Below are 18,853 nucleotides of genomic sequence, written 5' to 3' on the forward strand. Positions count from 1 at the left end.
AGGTTATTGATGATATGCCTCTAAAGTTTGACTTTTTGCACCATTACAATACTTTTAGCCAACTAGTCATATCTTCCGCTCCATGAAAAACAGCTCAGTAGTACAAATATATGGTTCTTTAATGTATTTGCATTGTACTAAAATGCGTTCTTTTTCAGTGGAAATATTCAGTATGCGGCTGAAACAGGTAGCCTAGTGCATCCCAAATTTTTGAACATTATCATATTAATATAAGATTATAGTCATTATGGTCTTTAGAAATATGTTTTTTGAGGAGGTGGGGTAGTGCGCAATAGGCCCTTGTGGCACAGCCTAAGATTTTGTCCTTAATAGCATTTTTTTCCTTGCATTACTTTTACTTTTATACTTTTAAAGTAGTTTGAAACCAGTACTTTTACACTTTTACTTGAGTATTGATATGGTAGCTCAGTGGTTAAGGTGTTGGGTTACTAATTGGAAGGTCATGGGTTCGAACCCCAGATCCAACAAGCTGCCACTGCTGGGCCCCTGAGCAAGGCCCTTAACCCTCAGTTGTAAGTCACTCTGGATAAGGGTGTCTGCTAAATGCCGTAAATGAGTAAAAAGCTTGAGCTGATACTAAAAGATTTCTAAAGACATCTTTTTGAACCCCAAGTACCTATACTTATACCTGAGTAATGAATGAGAATACTTTTGACACCACTGGTAATTAGTTCAATACATTAATGCTTCCTGATTTTTTTTTTAGAGAATTGAATGAATGAATGAATGAATGAATGAATGAATGAATGAATGAATTGAGATTGGTGAAAACCTGGCAACCCAGTAACACCCTGTCCTCGCGTCTGCAGGTGAAAGAAAGCTGATGAATAAGGACAGAGCGCCATCTAGTGTCAACACAATAAATTGTGCTTATTCACTTCATATTACAATGCAATGACACTTCTTAAAATCATTTCTTCCTCCATTGACACGGCTACAGAGTTTAAAGTTTGGTGTTAGTAAAATTCTGATGTCTGTGCAAATGTGCTTTACCAATCTTTGCTCTTTATTGTTATTTAAATCCCTACTCGGATGTATAGGTATTTATATTATAATCATTAATTCTAATAGGTTGTGTTGGGAATTAAATCACACAAAGGTCCACTATTATATATCCTGAACTAATGTACATTTCATTTTTTCTTTCACTTGTAATATATGTAAGATTTATAATTGTATTTTTGCACTGACCACTTTGCATATCCTGCATTAGTGTACAATTCATGTCTCTATTCTTGTTTACATCCAATTGCATGTTTTTTTTTGTAAATCATTGTTTATACACTTTTTTAACCTTTGTTTCTTGGATTTATGTTTCTTCTCTATTATTACTATGCACTAACACACCAAGACAAATTCCTGTACATGTAGACCATACAGTACCTTGCAATAAACCTGATTCTGAATAGTACTAAAACATGCTTATTTTGTTTTAGGATTATTCAAATCCCACTGCGTTTCAAGCATTACGCACGGGGACAGTTTGGTTGTGTATTTATATGTGAAAAAAACTGTACGGGGTTTGTATGAATGAAAAAATTAAAAAGAATTCAGATCACAATAAAGCGTGCTCCTTTGGTTCCGATCGAATATTGCCCTTTCCAATATGGCGGACACGTTGACGTATCGCGGGGGCGCGCAAAGTACTTTCTCCATATAGTAGGCCATTAAAGTAACGGAAATTTGGAAAGTGAGTCTTTTTTTCAAAGGGGAAGCTTGTGTTTTTAATTACTGACACGGATTATCATTCCATTATTTCAGCAATTTGATTTGAATCGCCTGGTCTGTAGACGCGTGCAGACGCAAAAGCGTGTGGAACGCGCATGTAAAGGAGGCGGGGCCATATGTAACGTGTTCGGGCCGCTGTACGTAAAGGAGGCGGGGTTAATATATAACGAGGGCAGGGCCACAAGCTCTGCGTCAAAGCGTCCACACGCTGTTCGTCGTTCTTGACAGCAAAATGGCGACGGTTGAGTACGACGGGATTGCGGATCCGGAGATGGACTCGCTCAGCGATGAGGAACTAGAAAGGTATTTTAAAAGCCAAATGCATACATCTAGTGCGTGACATTTAATCGTATCGAAGTTTTAACTGAATTACGTTGAATGAAACGCTGTCCCAAACGCACAGCTTGGAAAATAACGAGCTGTTGTTTTTGTTTGGCCTAAAACGCCGAATCGCCTTGGGGTTTTTATCAGATGTGTGGCAGATTGTCTTGTTTTCCCTAGTGCCAAATATCAAGGGAACAAAAATGTTTTAGTCGCCCGGACTGTTTTTAACTGTATTCTTGGCGTAAATTTGTTTTTTGTTTTTTTGTTTGTTTGTTTTTTTTACGGCTAGCCTCAGTGAGGTAAATTAGCTTAGCCATGAGCACAGCCATGATGGACCTGTGCTTTGTTAGACGGTTTAAAAATAAATCGTCCGTCATACGAGCGATGGGATAAACAGACTTTTTTGTTTCTTTTTTTCAGGATGTGATATTTTGGATTGTGCATGTTGTACATGTTTGGATCTGTTAATGTTTAAATTTAGCAGCACGTGCTAACTGAGCACCACACAAGCTGCGCGTGCGTTCGCTGTCCGAATTTAGCTCGTCGTTCCCAGCTTAATATCACCTCCTTAGTTTACACGAGTCAATCTTTAGTCCCAAAAGTGACCTTTTTATTGGACTTATACCACCGGGTTTTTTCTTTCCAACTAAAGTTTTCGTTTGACTCGGAGTCGTTCGCCTGGTACTTAAAAGTCGGCTAAATAAAAATGTAACTAGCTACCTACCGAGCCGTGGATCAAATATAAAAATTTGGACGTGAATATGAAAACAAGTTTTACGTTTCTGTCCACGGAAATGATAAAATTTTCGTTGTGTAGTTTTAAACCCAGATAACGATTAGCATGGTGAACATGACGTCATGACACCAAGATTTTGTTTAGTGTCCGTTAGAAATATCCCTTTAAGAAGAAACGCACCTTTTAACCAGATTGCTTTTAGAAACGTCTGGAACTTTCTGTCTCTGAGGCTTTTTCCCAAAGTGCGCGCGCACAGGCATGCAAACATACATGCACCTTCGCGTGCCATTCCGTTTCGGGAGTGTAACACTATGCACCGGAAGTGTGTGTGTGTCTGAGTGACAGCGCTGCCTAAGACAGAAGCAGCTGTGGAAGCTACCCAGCCTGATTCTGCCCTCAAAATATTATTATTATTATTATTATTATTATAGTGTTATTCACACAGATATGAAGCAAATGATTTGTAATTTTTGGAGGTAGTTTTTAATTAGATACTTTCTCACTACTGGGAATCTGATTGTTGATGACTCACTCAGAACTAGTCTTGTAGTTGTCCAATTAAATGCTCTAAACAGCGAACAAGTCCCGCCCCCTTGTAGTAGCGGCTCCTTGCCCACATGATGGCCTGATGTCTATTTGCTGGTTAACCAGCGGTGGAGATTTAGACTTCAACGCAAAATAACTAACCAGAGCAGATGACCACTACATGTGGTCTTTTACCCCTTTTCCACCAAAAAGAACCGGGTGATGGTTCAGAGCTGGTGCTGGTTCAAAATTGGTTTCCCTGGCGAACCTTCTAAGAACCGGTTTGCCTTTCTATGGGTTAGAGAGCCGTCACAGAGCCGAGTCTGACGTCACTGTATACGTGTCACGTTTCCCAGAAACTTTAGCGCATCAGCACACACAGTGGCGTAAACAGTGGCACAAACAGTGGCGTATGTTGCTTTATTGTTAATGCTCATGGTTTTGTGAACCTGCATTGGCATCCAAACGCAGCAAATCCAGCGTGTGCATACAGCTCCATGTAATCTATATAAACGGAGGTTGTAATCGAAGAAAGTACATAACATTATTTTATCATTAACACAGAAAAAAGTTAGCCTTAGCATGTAGCTATCATGTGTGCTGATAATGTATCATATTGCGGTAAAGTAAAAGTGCATTAAACATTAGTATACTTAAGGTACATTATCGAATGCACTAAGAGTAGCCACGCCCACAGCCCCTAACGCAAGCGGTTCTTTCTTAAGTCTAGACCAGCAACGTTTTGGTGCTACTTAAGTACCACTTATCCTGGTTCAGAGCCGGCGCTTTGGCTGTCGAAAAAGAAAGAACTGGTTATTAGGCTCTGGCCCAGAACCAGCACTCAAACTGCCTCGGTGGAAAAGGGGCATCTGAGGACAGCGAAGTCCGGATCAATACGTAATTGTCAGATTGTATATTCATTATCTCACCATTTAGTGACCCCCAAATCAGAATGGGGTTCCTTTTTAAGTCTGGTTCCTCACAAGGTTTCTTCCTCCTCCATCTAATGGAGTTTTTTTTTTATTTCCCGCTCATTAGGGATAAATACAAAAGCGTTTAAATATGTCTAATGTCTTGAACTTTTGTATTATGTTCATCTTTGTGTAATAAACTTTTTTTTTGAATAATGTTTGTTCTGTAAAGTTGCATTGAGAATGTCCATTGTTTAAAGCGCTATACAAATAAAACTGAATTGAAATCGAATAGTTCACTCATTAATAAATTACGATCACTGGCAAATTGCTGTGGTCTAAAAAGAATAAAATAATCCACTTCAAGGTAATAATAGTAACTCTGCTTTGGGCAACATCACTCCGTCTTTATTAACTTAAACGCATAAGATGAAGCTAGCACTGAACTTTTGTCATACGCCGTTATTCAAATATTCAGTGAACTGTTGGAGGTGCCAGTGTTTGAATACTGAAATAACGAAACAGCTACTTGTTATGCCCTACAACCACAAGAGTTCAGTGATAAATTGTGGGGGGCAAAAGCCTCACCTGGTTATTATAATAACGCATAGACTGGTTCTGTCACGGTGAGTGTCAGGACTGAAAGAATCTTCATAAGCATACCGGGGTACTGTATATGAACAGAAACTTTAAAGATGCAGCATCACAATACTGGAATGCAGATTCAGTATACATCAAAACATAAGATTGTAAGTGCTATTTGAAAATGTTAGATAAAAAAAGTCAGTGTTTAATTTTACTTACTGTTTTAACACAGTATCAATATCATGATTTTATACCGTCCTGCTCTTTTGAGCACAAGCACACCGCTTATTTGCCGCGGATTTTAAGAGCGAACGAGGTCATCCGTTTAGTCCCACCACGTCATGACCCGTATGTCTTCATTTCCTGCATCAAACTCATTCTAATTCAAATCTCTTCGATTTTACTCCCTCCTGCCTAAAAGGACTCAAACCTGGCTCCGGTGGACCTGCTAATGATTTGTACCCTGCAGTTCTTGTTTATGGCTAATGTAGGCCACTTTTTTTTTGCTAACCGTTAGCCTTTCTGCAGCTGTGTAGAGAATAGGGACAAGGTCACAGTGTGCTGCAGTGACACAGGATTATGAGAATACTATCAGAAAATTCCAGTGTTGAACTGTCCTAGGCTTGGTGTCAGGTTGATGTATAGCACACAGTGAGTCCGGATGAGATTATTTACAGGATATAATACAAGCATTAAATCACAGAGCTGACACAGAGTCTTTACCTTTAGGTGATTTTAGGTGTTTCTATTGTCCCACACCTCAAACATACCTATTCATTTTACAGAAAAGATTAGATTAGACTACTTCTGTTAAGAGGTTCTTAACATAAGTCATTTTCAAACTGATAACCTCAAAAAAAAATAAGCGATTTGAAAACATACAAGATTGTGGTTAAAATGAAAAGAAACATTTATTATAAAATTATAAACGTATACGTGAACATGCACAAGTCACAAAAATATCAGATGTCTACACCGAAAGTTTCCATACTTCACACTTTAGGATGGAAAAGAATAAAACTGCCCTTTTCCCAAAAACCCACCTAGGAATAAAAAAAAATCTTTAATAATAATCATAAATGATTTTCATTCTTACCTTTGGTTCACTTTTAGTGTGGTTTCACTTTGATCGAAGGACACAGCTGTGTTGTGACCTTTTAATCCTTTCTCTTTTTTTTTAAATGTATTGTAATGTCACCCGATCCATTATAAAGGCCCTTATAAGTCTACTTTTATACAAATTAACCTGCACTCATATCATCGAAACGCTCCATGACGATCAGCCAGGTCACCGACGTCCGGAGAAACACCTTTAAACTCCAAAGCCCTTTTCACATTAGAGCATTTTTTCCCTTTTAATTGGTGTAATATAAACTCTGTTCTTGAGAACGGACCCCTGGTGCTTTAGAAAGCAACGAGCTGGGGTTTCCTTTATCTAAAAAAAAAAAAAAGGCAGTGTATTGTGCATCAGGTGTGGAAAATATTCATGCTTGGTACTGCATACTGAGTGGCACAAATGGGTCACCTTGATGCTTTACTTCCTGTTTCAATTCAGAAACAGGTTTGTTGTGTATTGTTTTTAAAACAAAAAAAAAAACTGACTTTCATGTGACCTGGAACACAGTGAGAGTGTTTGTACTGAACATCTTTAAAATCTCATGCTGACCTCCACAGCTAAAGATATGCACATGCGAGCAGCTCGTTGCTTTGCTGGTATTCTTGTACGATGACACGCCATGCATCCAAACAGCACTGCACTTCACCGCTTGACTGTGGGTGTTGACAGAAAGCAATAAAGACAATAAAACGGCTATCTGCTTTGACAAGCCGCATGCCTAAAAGTGAGGCATGAAATTGTGCAGTCGATCCACGGCTCACGTCCCTCATCAAAAACGTGTCCGTTCTGAGTGCCAACTTGAGCATCGAGACAAGGTTGGTAAGTAAGGGCCTTTTTTACCCTGGTCACGTCATGTGTTTTCTCTGATCTGATAGCTATCTGATTTGTTAAAACTTCCATTTACATTAGGCCACATAAATGCGTCACGGCGAATCGGATATCGATCCGATCTTTCTACTCCCACCCAAAATATATTTGACCTCATTTCTGGGGTAATTGAAATGGAACACGCTTTGGTATGCGTATGCGGTACGCAATCAAAAAGAAGACAGAAAAACATGTTATGACGATTGTGCTACAATAAACAGCATTTACTGTTTGCTCCATTTTTGCTGGCGGCAGCAGCGCATTCTAAGACCCGACGAGACACCTGGGTGAAAGATCACTTGCGAGTGACACAGTTCCGTTTGGGAGGAGTATAGCGCTGATGTATGTGGCTTGAACAACAACATGCATTTACACCTGTCCAGTTTAATCTGAAACGCGTCCCAGACCACCTCCGGAAGTGGTCTGAACGATCAGATTTATATCAGTCTCAAAAACGTTTCGGAGGGCATTTAGACCTGGTCTTTTTACCATCGGATAGCTATCGGATCACAGAAAACGCATGAAGTGACCAGGTGTAAAAAGCCCATAAGTGCACTGTAAGAGAATTGCATCCAACCCCTCCTTAGTCAATCCTGGCAGCTTTTATTAATATTACTATTGGGCACGAGTCTTCCTAGGTTGTCAAATTACACCCCACCAATAATATAGTTCAGAAGGTGTTACTGCATTGATGCGGACGATCGACCGTCTGAAGCGGTCCGGCCTTTTCTGCGTTCACCTGTTTGGTCCTGCGCTGGTTCTAGTGTTCACAGATGCTCCGTTCTGACTGAATAGGTTTTTATTCTGGCTTGTGCGATCTCTGCTACTTCTATATATCTGGGCTACAGAAGTGTTTCTGCTACAGTGTGGAGACTTTCAACATAAAGCCTGTTAGGCATGTTGGATCCATTCAGTCACCAGGTGACTAATAGAGCTAATATTCTTTTAAATATTTATTTAAATATATGTTTGAATATATAATGTTCATATTCTAACTGCACGGTTAATCACCACTGCGGCTTCTGTAGCAGTTTCGACTTATTCGTTCACACACTTATGTAAATAATTTTGCTAACAGCAGCTCATTAGATCAGAGACAAATGGTATGCTAGGAAATTCTCTGTTTCTGTCTCTCTCCTCTGGTATGGTTAAAGAAGTAATGACATGGCTTATTTAAAAGAGAGAAAATAAAAATACTCGTACTGAGCAGAGAAGTTATTCTCTCTGCCATGGTAACATCAAACACCATTAAACACAACCACTTCCAGTTGCCTCATTTATAATTAACTCATGATTCATACATTTATAAGAACAGGTCTTTTTTTTGTCATTGTTTTGGAAATCTTATATATAGGATAATTTGAAAGAGCAGGTAAAAGTCCAAGCTAAACTTTATGAACTTTATGAAAGGGGATAAAATGAACAGGATGTCATAAAACTGGTGGAATTTTTGTTTTGTCTGAAAGTTTCCCAAATTTTCCCAAATTCCCAAATAGCAGCCACTGTTAAGACGAGAGGGAACGAAGTATTTAGGAACGAACTTCAGAAGTGACCATTTGTTTTGTCCATCGAGCTTTAAAAAAAAAATCATCATATTGTGTTTCTGCAAAGGTCTCGTTTCTCCAATACATCGATATCGTTTGTAACGTATCTGTAATATTTCTGTGTAACAACACGTTGATTATTTGTGATGTGGCAATTAGCATGGTTATACATGTAATGTAGTTGCACTGTTTGGACAGCAGAGGTCGTAATTTGCACAAACCAGAGTAACCCAACAAGGACAACACTAGTCACGTTGATCACATTAATCGGCCGGGAGAATAAAAGATCGGCACACGTGAAGTCTCGTAGCTAAGGATTGCAAGAACTAAAAAGCATTTTAGGTTCATGCAGAAACACAATCATGTTTTAACTCAAAGATAAATCTTCAGTAGCTTTACAGCAACACCACAGGCTACGGGAAATACCGGCATTTCAGCCGACGTCGGAGTTCTCGCGGAGTTCGAACTCGATTAAATATAACGAGCTCTGTAGGAAACACTTCATTTATCCACAGAATGTAAACTAAATATGAAATCAATATTAATTTGATTGTGTATATTTATTTATTTTTAAGAAATCCTGAACACTTTTTTACTTTTTTTTTTTTTTTTACTACAGACAAATCGCATAGTTTTGCATTGTTTTAGAAATAGTCTTTTTTTTCCCATTCAGTCTTTAAATCTTCTGAGAATCGAAGTGAAACGTGAAGTCAGTATACTGAACCCAACTGTGATCTGAGTATCTTTACACCTCTAACTGATCGTTCACACTGCGAGCCTTGTCCCTGACAGGTCACATGACTGGATCTACTCCAGCTTATTGATTTTAAACTTGTGCAGGCTGTCAGACATTTTGCAAGTCAAAACGATTTGTCATTTGCTGTAATTCCCATGTACTATGGGTGTGTGAGAGTAATTCCCCCTGATGAACCTTTAAACTTCACATTTTTCTTTTAGTAAGTGAGACTGTAGTCAAGGAAGGTATCATGAGAATTGTGCCGTTCAGACATAATTTCTGCGTATGTAATTTGCTTGCTTTGTGTTTGTGTGTGTTGTGTTTTGTCTCCCCAGGGAAGCCGAGGGATACAAAGAGCAGGGAAATGCATATTACGTTAAGAAGGACTACTCTGAAGCATTCAACTACTACACCAAGGCTATTGGTATATAGCTGTACTTATTACACTTAATTATAATCTGTATTTTCCGTGTTCTCGTGATTTTGAGCCGATGATCGGTGTCAGCCCAGGGTCACGCACCATAGTACGTTTGTACAGTAGCATGTTCTGGATAGTTAAGCAGCCAGTTCAGGGTCACGAAAGAATGATTTATAAAACATGTATTGTGACCTTGTTTCTTAGAGACCAAATTAAATACAGAATAAAGCTTTTTTTTTTTCTGGTTGAAGTTCCTCTTGTGTGCAGCTAGAATTTACGGTTTGCTCTGATTTTAACAGACATGTGCCCAAAGAACGCCAGTTACTATGGTAACCGTGCAGCTACACTGATGATGCTGAGTCGCTACAGGGAGGCCCTGGAGGACTCCCAACAAGCCGTGCGGCTAGACGACACCTTCACGAAGGTGAGAGGTTGCCAAGGGGACTCTAATCATCTGTATGTGAGAGAATCTGAGACAAAACATAGGCACTCTGTTCGTTCAGTGGTAAGAACCGGACGGGTAACCGTGCTTCTGCGCCGACGTACCCTCTGATTTAAACCTCCAGGTGGTCACAGTAAATTGGGTCAGTACACGGCGATCTAAACTAATATCCTCTGTACCAAGGCTCTTCCAGGACTGTGAGGAGGGCAAATGCTAACCTAGATCACCAGAACATATAATGAGACTTGGGTCATCAGCAGATAAATCAGGAAAGATCAACTCTCTGATGCATAGAAGTTCTCTGGAAGAGCTGCCTCTGGAGGAATATTGAAAGAAAGGGCTTATTTTGGTGCACATGCAGGCGTGTAGTTATAGTGCACTATAGTCATGTTAGACAAGTCAGATTATTGTAATGGTCACCTTCGTTCAGAACTCTGTTAAAGGTGTATATAGCGTCCTTCAGGCTAAGGTTTTTCTCCTGGACTGAAAGAACATCGGATGGATGGCAGCTGCTTTTGTTTCTAAATGCTTTTCCAATCTTTTTTTTTTTTTCAGAAATTCTTCTCCTCTCTCTAGACCAATCAGATTGCAGCTCAGGGGCAAGCAAGAAAACCAGCCTAAAAGACTGTGGGGTTTTGTGCTCATTATTGAGCAGTTTTCAAGGGGCTACATTTACATCACCAGGGTGAAATGACCCGGAGTTCTGTTTTAATGTGACACCTGTCTGAATAGTTCAGGACAACATGGACATCATTATCACAGATCGTTTTACAGATCAGTTCAAAGATTTGCCGTAGGGCTCAAATCCGGTCTCATCCGTCTGTACAGCCCAGACTTTCATATGTGGGCATGTGACATAACTAGTTATAGTCAGATCACAATTTTTGTAGTTTTCCTCCTGACCTGCATGCACATATTACTGTGTTCTTCGTACTGTATCTGCAGTACAACAAAACAACGGAAGACAACAGCAGTAATTATATTCAATGAAAGGCTGGGCAGGTTGGTTATGTACACGATATTTGAGGAATTGATTCAAAATTAACTTGGAAGGAATCTACCGAATCACTATTGTGCAAATCAACTACACAAGAACGTGTGCATGCAGGTTGTGTAGTGGGACAGATGTGTTTTTAAAGACAGATATGAGAGATTTGTATGAACAAAGCTTGTAGCTTGTTCCATATTTTAGTGTCAATATTTTAATATGACCGTGTAACTAGAGATAAAACATCTGTATCCAATGTCATGGACCAGTCCTGCTGCATACAGTGATCTGAAATCCAAGCCAAAACTCAACCAAAACTCTCTCCTCTTTGCCAGAATTAGCCGAAGGGTTGAAATGTAAATCTTATTTTGAGAACGTTATTCACTTTATTGTTAATATAGTGCTCTGTTAAAAGCCTGCAGTTTGCTAATGGACACAAACGCACTTGTTGTGTGAAACTTTAGATCAATTTTACAGGTTCTGGTTTGGGATTAGTTGTGTGTTGTTTTTATTTATTTATTTATTTATTTATTTATTTTTATAAATAAATCATGGTAGAGGTGAGACCAAAATAAAACATTTTGACAATTGCGAGACAATGCTTTTGTCTTTTTCTGTATTGTACTCTCACGGACATCCAGTACACTTTGTAAAAGAGGGCAGTTATAAGTGGTTGTTGTCCCCATTATAAACTGAGTGTTACTGGAGCAAAATATATTTTCTTAGATGTAACGTAAAAGCTTCATCACTAATTATGATCTGCTGTCTGCTAAATATCTGGAGGAGTGATGAATTATTTATTTATTTATTGTTTTTGGTGTTTTTTTGTGTTTGTGTGTTTTGTTTGTTTGTTTTTTGTGGGGTGGGGGTGGGTTCAGTTTTGTGTGTGTGTCTGGCTGTCTGTTATGGACCTCACCTTTGTGTGGTGCCATGAGAGATCTGAATTAATTCCCTGCTCATTCCACAGATGATGTAATGGAAAGATTGATAGTTAATACCTATTTGTGTGTTTGCTCACGCCTTCATTCGCTACCCCCCAGGGTCACTTACGGGAGGGCAAATGCCACCTGTTGCTCGGAAATGCCATGGCTGCCAGCCGCTGTTTCCAGAAGGTTCTAGAGTTGGAGCCAGACAACAGCCAGGCTCAACAAGAAGTAAGTCGAATCAAGCGGAGTGCCATGGATTTTTACGTAGCTGTTTATCTTTACCATAGTGGATTAAATGTCAGATTGTGGGTGGTCATGGTGTGAAAGGCCTGCTGCTGACTAGATTACACCTGTGAGTGACATTAATGATAATTGCAGAGTCATGTCTAAAATCATTTCTTGTGTAAATTTTATGTATGAACGGAGCGACTTGTACACGCACAGCTCAACTTATGGTTGTTGTGGTTCTGTGTCACAGCTAAAGAACGCCGAGTCCATTCTGGAGTACGAGCGCATGGCTGAGATCGGCTTTGACAAACGCGACTTCAGAATGGTCAGTGAGCTTCACGTAGAAGAACAAACTAATCTGACTGCTATAAAGATGATTTACAGTAATGCAGTTACTGCAGATAGACCCTAACTGTTCTGTTCTGTGTGGCTGTGTGTAGGTGGTGTTCTGTATGGATCGAGCGCTGGAGTCGGCCTCTGCGTGTCATAGATTTAAGGTGCTGAAGGCAGAATGCCTGGCGCTGCTTGGACGCTACCCAGAAGCCCAGTCTGTTGCCAGGTAACCATATAACAGCATAATAACTAAAGACCAAGCAAAGAATATACGAGGAGCTCTTTTCCAAAACGCTATAAATCCATTTTAATAGTTTTTATGAAAATGCCTTTTTTTTTTTTTCCCTAGACCCACACATTTTGTTTATATTCAGTTTATCCTGTTAATTTATCACCGAATTCTGATTGGTCGAGAGGACATATAGCGTTTAGGCAAAAAACAGGTTTGGGGCTTATCGCGTTTGGAAAGGAACTGCATCTTGCAGTACATTTTAAACAAGGAAATATAACGTTTTCGCATGAAACATTGATGGAGCAGTATATAGGTTCACAACACAGCAAAATGACATGACAAACTCGTTTTTTTTTTGTTTGTTTGTTTGTTTTTTTGGACGTTTATCGCATTTTGGAAAAGAGCTCTTCATATACTGCTTGCTACTATTTTACATATAGCCTCAATAAAAACGCACAGATTATCAAAGCAATTTTTATTTATATATTTATTTTTAAATGTGTTTAACTTTTTTGTCTTGCAGCGATATCTTACGGATAGACTCTACTAACGGTGACGCCTTATATGTGAGGGGTTTGTGTTTATATTATGAAGACTGTATTGATAAGGCGGTACAGTTCTTTGTTCAGGCACTACGCATGGCACCGGACCATGAGAAGGCTCGTCTGGCTTGCAGAGTGAGTCAAATTCACTGCTTCTCTTTACTATAAGGCTTTGCGGTCGTAGCACATTATATGTAGCGAGTTTGTATTACATACTGAGAACAGGAATTATTAGACTGATTGAAAGCACTACTGAAATCTGGGAGATTGTTGGCATACCCTTATCATTATAGCCGAACTTCAGCAAATCTACACTTGTGTGTCCCATATTGGGCCTTTCAACTAATGTAGAAATGTTAAATCAGCTAAATGGCTGAAAGCATCCAAATTTCTAAATGCATACAGTTTCAGACACGGCTCGTGTTTGACTTTACTCCTGTTATATTATATTATACTCCCACCCCACCACCCCCTTCAAATTGTAATCACTTCAGTTACATTTTTCACAGTTACCACACTTGAGTTTTATTAAAGCTGACTTTGTACATATTTTTTTTTCTCAGAATGCCAAAGCTCTGAAGGCTAAGAAGGATGAAGGGAACCAGGCGTTTAAAGAGGGCAGATATGAGGAGGCTTGTGAGCTCTATTCTGAGGCCTTGACCATCGATCCCAACAACATCAAAACCAACGCTAAGCTTTACTGCAACCGGGCCACCGTCGGCTCCAAGGTGAGCGCTTTAAACACCTTTTTAAAATTAGAACGAGGTTTCCTTCCTCGTTTATGCTTTAAATAATCAAAGTGCAACAATGCAGAAAAACAGCTGCACTTTTGTTTTCTGACACCGGAAGTGTATCTTCGATCATGTGTGGCAGCATAATAGTAATAGCACTTTAGATGTTTAGAGATGCTAAAGAAAGAAAGAAAAGATTTTACTATAGAATTGCTAAGTTATTTCCCTTAAGTCACTATATCAGTTAAAATAACTGAGCCAGGACGTGTTTTTTTTTTAATCCATTGTATAGTGAACTTTGCGCACACTGATAACAAAAAAAACTGAACCCAGATCCTGCTATGACTTCATTAAAAAATGCTTTCTGTCTACTTCCTTGTTTTTATCCAGACACGGACCATTTTGGTTTGGTCTTAGAGCTACACTCAGCCTCGTAAACCTTAAACCAGAGTTAATATGATTCTTATTATTATTATGGTTGTGTATGTCATAGGCCTATCAGTATTTTCATCTTTTAAGGATTAAACATCTAAAAGACATTAAAAGGGATTTTCATGCAGTCTGTGTACATTTACGTAGAGTCTTGCATGTAAACTAGTACAATAATCTGCTGTTTCAGTTAAAGAAGCTGGAGCAGGCCATAGAAGACTGCACAAAAGCCATTAAGCTGGATGAATCCTATATTAAAGCATACTTACGAAGAGCCCAGTGGTAGGCAGTCTGTCTGCTTGTCTCTGTCTGCTTGTCCCTGTCTGTCTGTCTGCTTGTCCCTGTCTGTCTGTCTGCTTGTCCCTGTCTGTCTGCTTGTCCCTGTCTGTCTGCTTGTCCCTGTCTGTCTGCTTGTCCCTGTCTGTCTCTGTCTGCTTGTCCCTGTCTGTCTCTGTCTGCTTGTCCCTGTCTGTCTCTGTCTGCTTGTCTTTGTCTGTCTCTCTGCTTGTCTCTGTCTGTTTGCTTGTCTCTGTCTGTCTGTCTCTGTCTGCTTGTCCCTGTCTGTCTGTCTGTTTGTCTGCTTGTCCTTGTCTGTCTCTCTGCTTGTCTTTGTCTGTCTCTCTGCTTGTCTCTGTCTGTTTGCTTGTCTCTGTCTGTCTGTCTCTGTCTGCTTGTCCCTGTCTGTCTGTCTGTTTGTCTGCTTGTCCTTGTCTGTCTCTCTGCTTGTCTCTGTCTGTTTGCTCGTCTCTCTGTCTGTCTGCTTGTCTTTGTCTGTCTGCTTGTCTTTGTCTGTCTGCTTGTCTTTGTCTGTCTGCCTGCTTGTCTTTGTCTGTCTGCTTGTCTTTGTCTGTCTGCTTGTCTTTGTCTGTCTGCTTGTCTTTGTCTGTCTGCCTGCTTGTCTTTGTCTGTCTGCTTGTCTTTGTCTGTCTGCTTGTCTTTGTCTGTCTGCTTGTCTCTGTCTGTCTGCTTGTCTCTGTCTGTTTGCGCGTGTCGCTGTCTGTGCATGTTTGACTGCCTGTTGTACATCCACTTATTTCTGCCTTTGACTCCTGTAGTTATATGGACACAGAACAGTATGAAGAAGCTGTGAGGGACTATGAGAAAGTCTATCAGACAGAGAAAACTAAAGGTAAGTGGGCTGATCACCTCCTTTTTATGCAAAGAATAAAGCTGGGGTCAACCAAAATGTCGTCATCAACTTTAAGGCCTGAAGCTAAAATGCTATTTTTTGCTGCTATACAACAGTGTGTCCTGTCCTTTAGAACATAAGACTTTATTGAAGAACGCTCAGCTGGAGCTAAAGAAGAGTAAACGAAAAGATTACTATAAAGTTCTTGGAGTGGACAAAAATGCTACAGAAGATGAGATCAAGAAGGCTTACCGCAAACGGGCACTTATGCACCATCCAGGTAGAATACTACACATTTGTACACCTCAAAATAAAGGTTTGAAATGGTTATATTTTGTAGTTATTGTGGGTGGGGTTTTTGTCATTTAATACATTTATTCCTTTTTCCCATGCTTCTCTTTCTGTCCCAGATCGGCACAGTGGTGCCAGTGCCGAGGTACAGAAGGAGGAGGAAAAGAAGTTTAAAGAAGTGGGTGAGGCCTTCACCGTGCTCTCAGACCCCAAAAAGAAATCTCGTTATGACAGCGGCCATGATCTGGAGGACGACGATATGAACATGGGTGAGTGTCCGTCACATCAAATGCGTGAACAAACACATGAGCGGCTTTGCCTCTGTGGACAAATTTTCATAAAAGTATCTGGAACCAGCAATTCATTTAAATCTGTGAACGCGCACTTCTGTCAGCTTTGTTGACATGGGATTGCCTATACCAACAAGCGAACTGAACTGGAAAAGAAAACCCTGTAGCACAGCCTTCAATGTTAGATTTATAATGCTTTGGGTTAGCAAGGATTTTTAAATAGAGACATTTGTAGACATGGGGAAAGTTGTCATAGGCTGTCCCCTCTGGTGTGATGTGTGAAGAAAATAGAACAGAATTATTAAGCATAAATGGATGGAAAAGTTTATTCTTAAGGCTCAAAACTGATCTCTTCTGCTTCTGTTCTTGGTCACTTTGATGTTTATAGTAATCAGTAATGATTAAGCATTGAAAGAAGGCTGGTGTTACAATTCAGCCACAAATTTAACCTGGGGGAAGTTGTGGCCCGGCCCCCGGGGTTGTGGTTGTGGCCCCCCCCATGCTTCCCGGGCGCTGCAGCATAAATGGCTGCCCAACTGCTCTGGGTTTGTGTTCACTGCTGTATGTGCACTTTGGATGGGTTAAATGCAGAGAACAAATTCTTAGTATGGTTTACCATACTTAGCTGTATGTCACGTCACTTCACTTTCGCTGTTATGCTTGATGAAGCATGTTTGTGATGCTACATTCACATTTCCCCTGCCTTTCAATTAAAAAACTGTTGTTTTTTTTCCTTTCTTCAGATTTTGATGCCAACAACATTTTCAAAGCGTTCTTCGGTGGCCCCAGTGGCTTCAGTTTCGAAGGTGAGGCATGCAGCACTGAGCTTTACTCAGTTTGAGCATACGCTCATGTTAGTCATACTCTGTAGGCATTGAATAATTTACTAGTTAAGATGTAAATTCTGACTAAAATCATCCAGATTCTGACTTGTTTTCTTTGCTCCATAGCGTCTGGACCTGGAAATTTCTTTTTCCAGTTTGGCTAACTGTCCATCGTCCCGCATGTTTGCAGCAGACCCACACGGCCTCAAGAACCGACCCCAATACAGACTTTCACCCGCCCCCTCATTCACATTACATACACACACGATCCCCTATACAACTGCATGTTGTACTGCAGTGTGAAGGGTCTAAGACCAGCATATGGTCATTCTGTAAACAGCAATTTTAAAAACACAGAGTCCAGCAATCCTCTCTGACCACACCTTACAATTGTAATTTTGTTTTTCCTCACAGCAACATCGTGAACAGCTGCACCCATGTTTCCGTATTGATTTTCTTTGAATTAAAAATGTCCCCAGTTAATTAACCACTGTAGAAAAATAGCTTTCCCCAGTTTTTTGTTGTTGTGGAACAAAGATTGGGTTCTCAGAATGTTGAAGGTGCTACAGCATATGATTTTGCAGCATTCATTTCATAAATGCAGGAGTCGTGCATTTCTTCTGTTCTTGCACCACATTATGTCAAAGTGCCAGTTTTGACCACAGTTTCTGCTTTGGGCTTTGTGATGCCGGTAAGAAGAAATGTATAACAAGTACCTCGCCTCCAAATGTACAAAAATGCTCCCATAGTAAATGTTTGACTTGTTTTTAATCTTCTCAATTCTGATACCATTTATAAATACTATTATTAAAAATAGTTTTATAAAACATTCTACAACTAGTTGAGCTAAAGTCCCCCAGCTTGTTAAATTGCTGCCTGCACAAGTGCAGAGTACAAGTCTGTTGTTCCGGTGCCCTCCAGTGATTCCCGCCAAACACACACAGTTCTTTATTTCAAAATCACCATTCAATCGTTGCTGCATTGTACATTTTACTGGAATGTAAAGTGTTTCTCTTCGTGTTGATAGTTGATGAATTTTTTTTTTAAAATATAAAATGTATTCATTTTTTGATATCAATATTTATTGTAAATTCTCAAGCCAGACGTGAGCCGTGGAGATGGTGTGAATGTTCATTAGCTACACGAGGATCTTAGCGATCTGTGAGAGCCCTGCACTTAGTTTTGCTGAGCCTGATTAAAGCTTACAGCTTCTCACAGCTATCTTTGTACGAGTTGTTGGAGGACCTGAGTGCAAATCCCTGCAGTGCCATCAAATGGGATTCTTTTGCTTCCAGCATGACGAGTCAGAAACCAGTACAGTTTTCCATGCTCAGTACGCATGATTCAGTGTAGTCCCAGGTTTAGTAGGCGTGTAAGAGCAAGGTGGAGACTGTGCTAGGGTTTGCAGAACCTGGTTCTAAGACTATGTTCATAACCTCATATTAAGTGTTGTTTTGGATGTAGTCTGTATCCTTTTTGGAAACTGGAATTCTGGATGTTTAATGTTTAACCCTGCATGTATACATTTTTTTTTCTTTGGCCTTTTACTGTAAACTAAGTAACTGTACAAAGAAGCCTCGTATAGTTTGTATACTTAGCAGAATTAGACTTTGGGTTCTTGAAACGTCGCCTACAGCTTAAATTACACGTGTTAAAATGACTCATGTTGCCTGTCCTACGATCCTCAAGAGTGCAATCAGAAGAGAAACGTTCACATTGCTCTGGCTAATGCTAAAAGAACAGTCTTGACTTTGGACCGGGATTTTTTATTTTATTTTATTTTTTCTTTCTTTTTTTAAATAATTAACTATGTAAATAAACTTAGCCTGTTTTCTGTTTCTCCCCATTTATCTGACTCTAAGGAATTTTTTTAAGTGTACATGTTGGTGTTTTGTTTTTTAAATTTCGCTATTTTAAACATCCTGCATGTTTTATTAAACCACGTGTCTTCTCTAA

At 39.7% G+C, this 18,853-nt stretch overlaps 1 protein-coding gene across 1 annotated transcript; it reads left to right on the forward strand.

The window, feature by feature from the left end:
• Positions 1-1,896: 1,896 nt before the first annotated feature.
• dnajc7 (DnaJ (Hsp40) homolog, subfamily C, member 7) lies at positions 1,897-18,743 on the forward strand. Its single transcript, XM_027161107.2, has 14 exons — positions 1,897-2,052; positions 9,430-9,518; positions 9,812-9,936; positions 11,983-12,096; positions 12,347-12,421; positions 12,537-12,655; positions 13,185-13,338; positions 13,767-13,931; positions 14,554-14,645; positions 15,419-15,492; positions 15,626-15,772; positions 15,903-16,052; positions 16,817-16,879; positions 17,024-18,743. The coding sequence occupies exons 1-14, from the start codon at positions 1,982-1,984 to the stop codon at positions 17,059-17,061; spliced, it is 1,476 nt and encodes a 491-aa protein (XP_027016908.1). The 5' UTR covers positions 1,897-1,981; the 3' UTR covers positions 17,062-18,743.
• The last annotated feature ends 110 nt before the right edge of the window (positions 18,744-18,853 follow it).

The sequence above is a fragment of the Tachysurus fulvidraco genome, chromosome 15 (assembly GCF_022655615.1).
Source record: "Tachysurus fulvidraco isolate hzauxx_2018 chromosome 15, HZAU_PFXX_2.0, whole genome shotgun sequence".
Classification (NCBI taxonomy): Eukaryota; Metazoa; Chordata; class Actinopteri; order Siluriformes; family Bagridae; genus Tachysurus; species Tachysurus fulvidraco.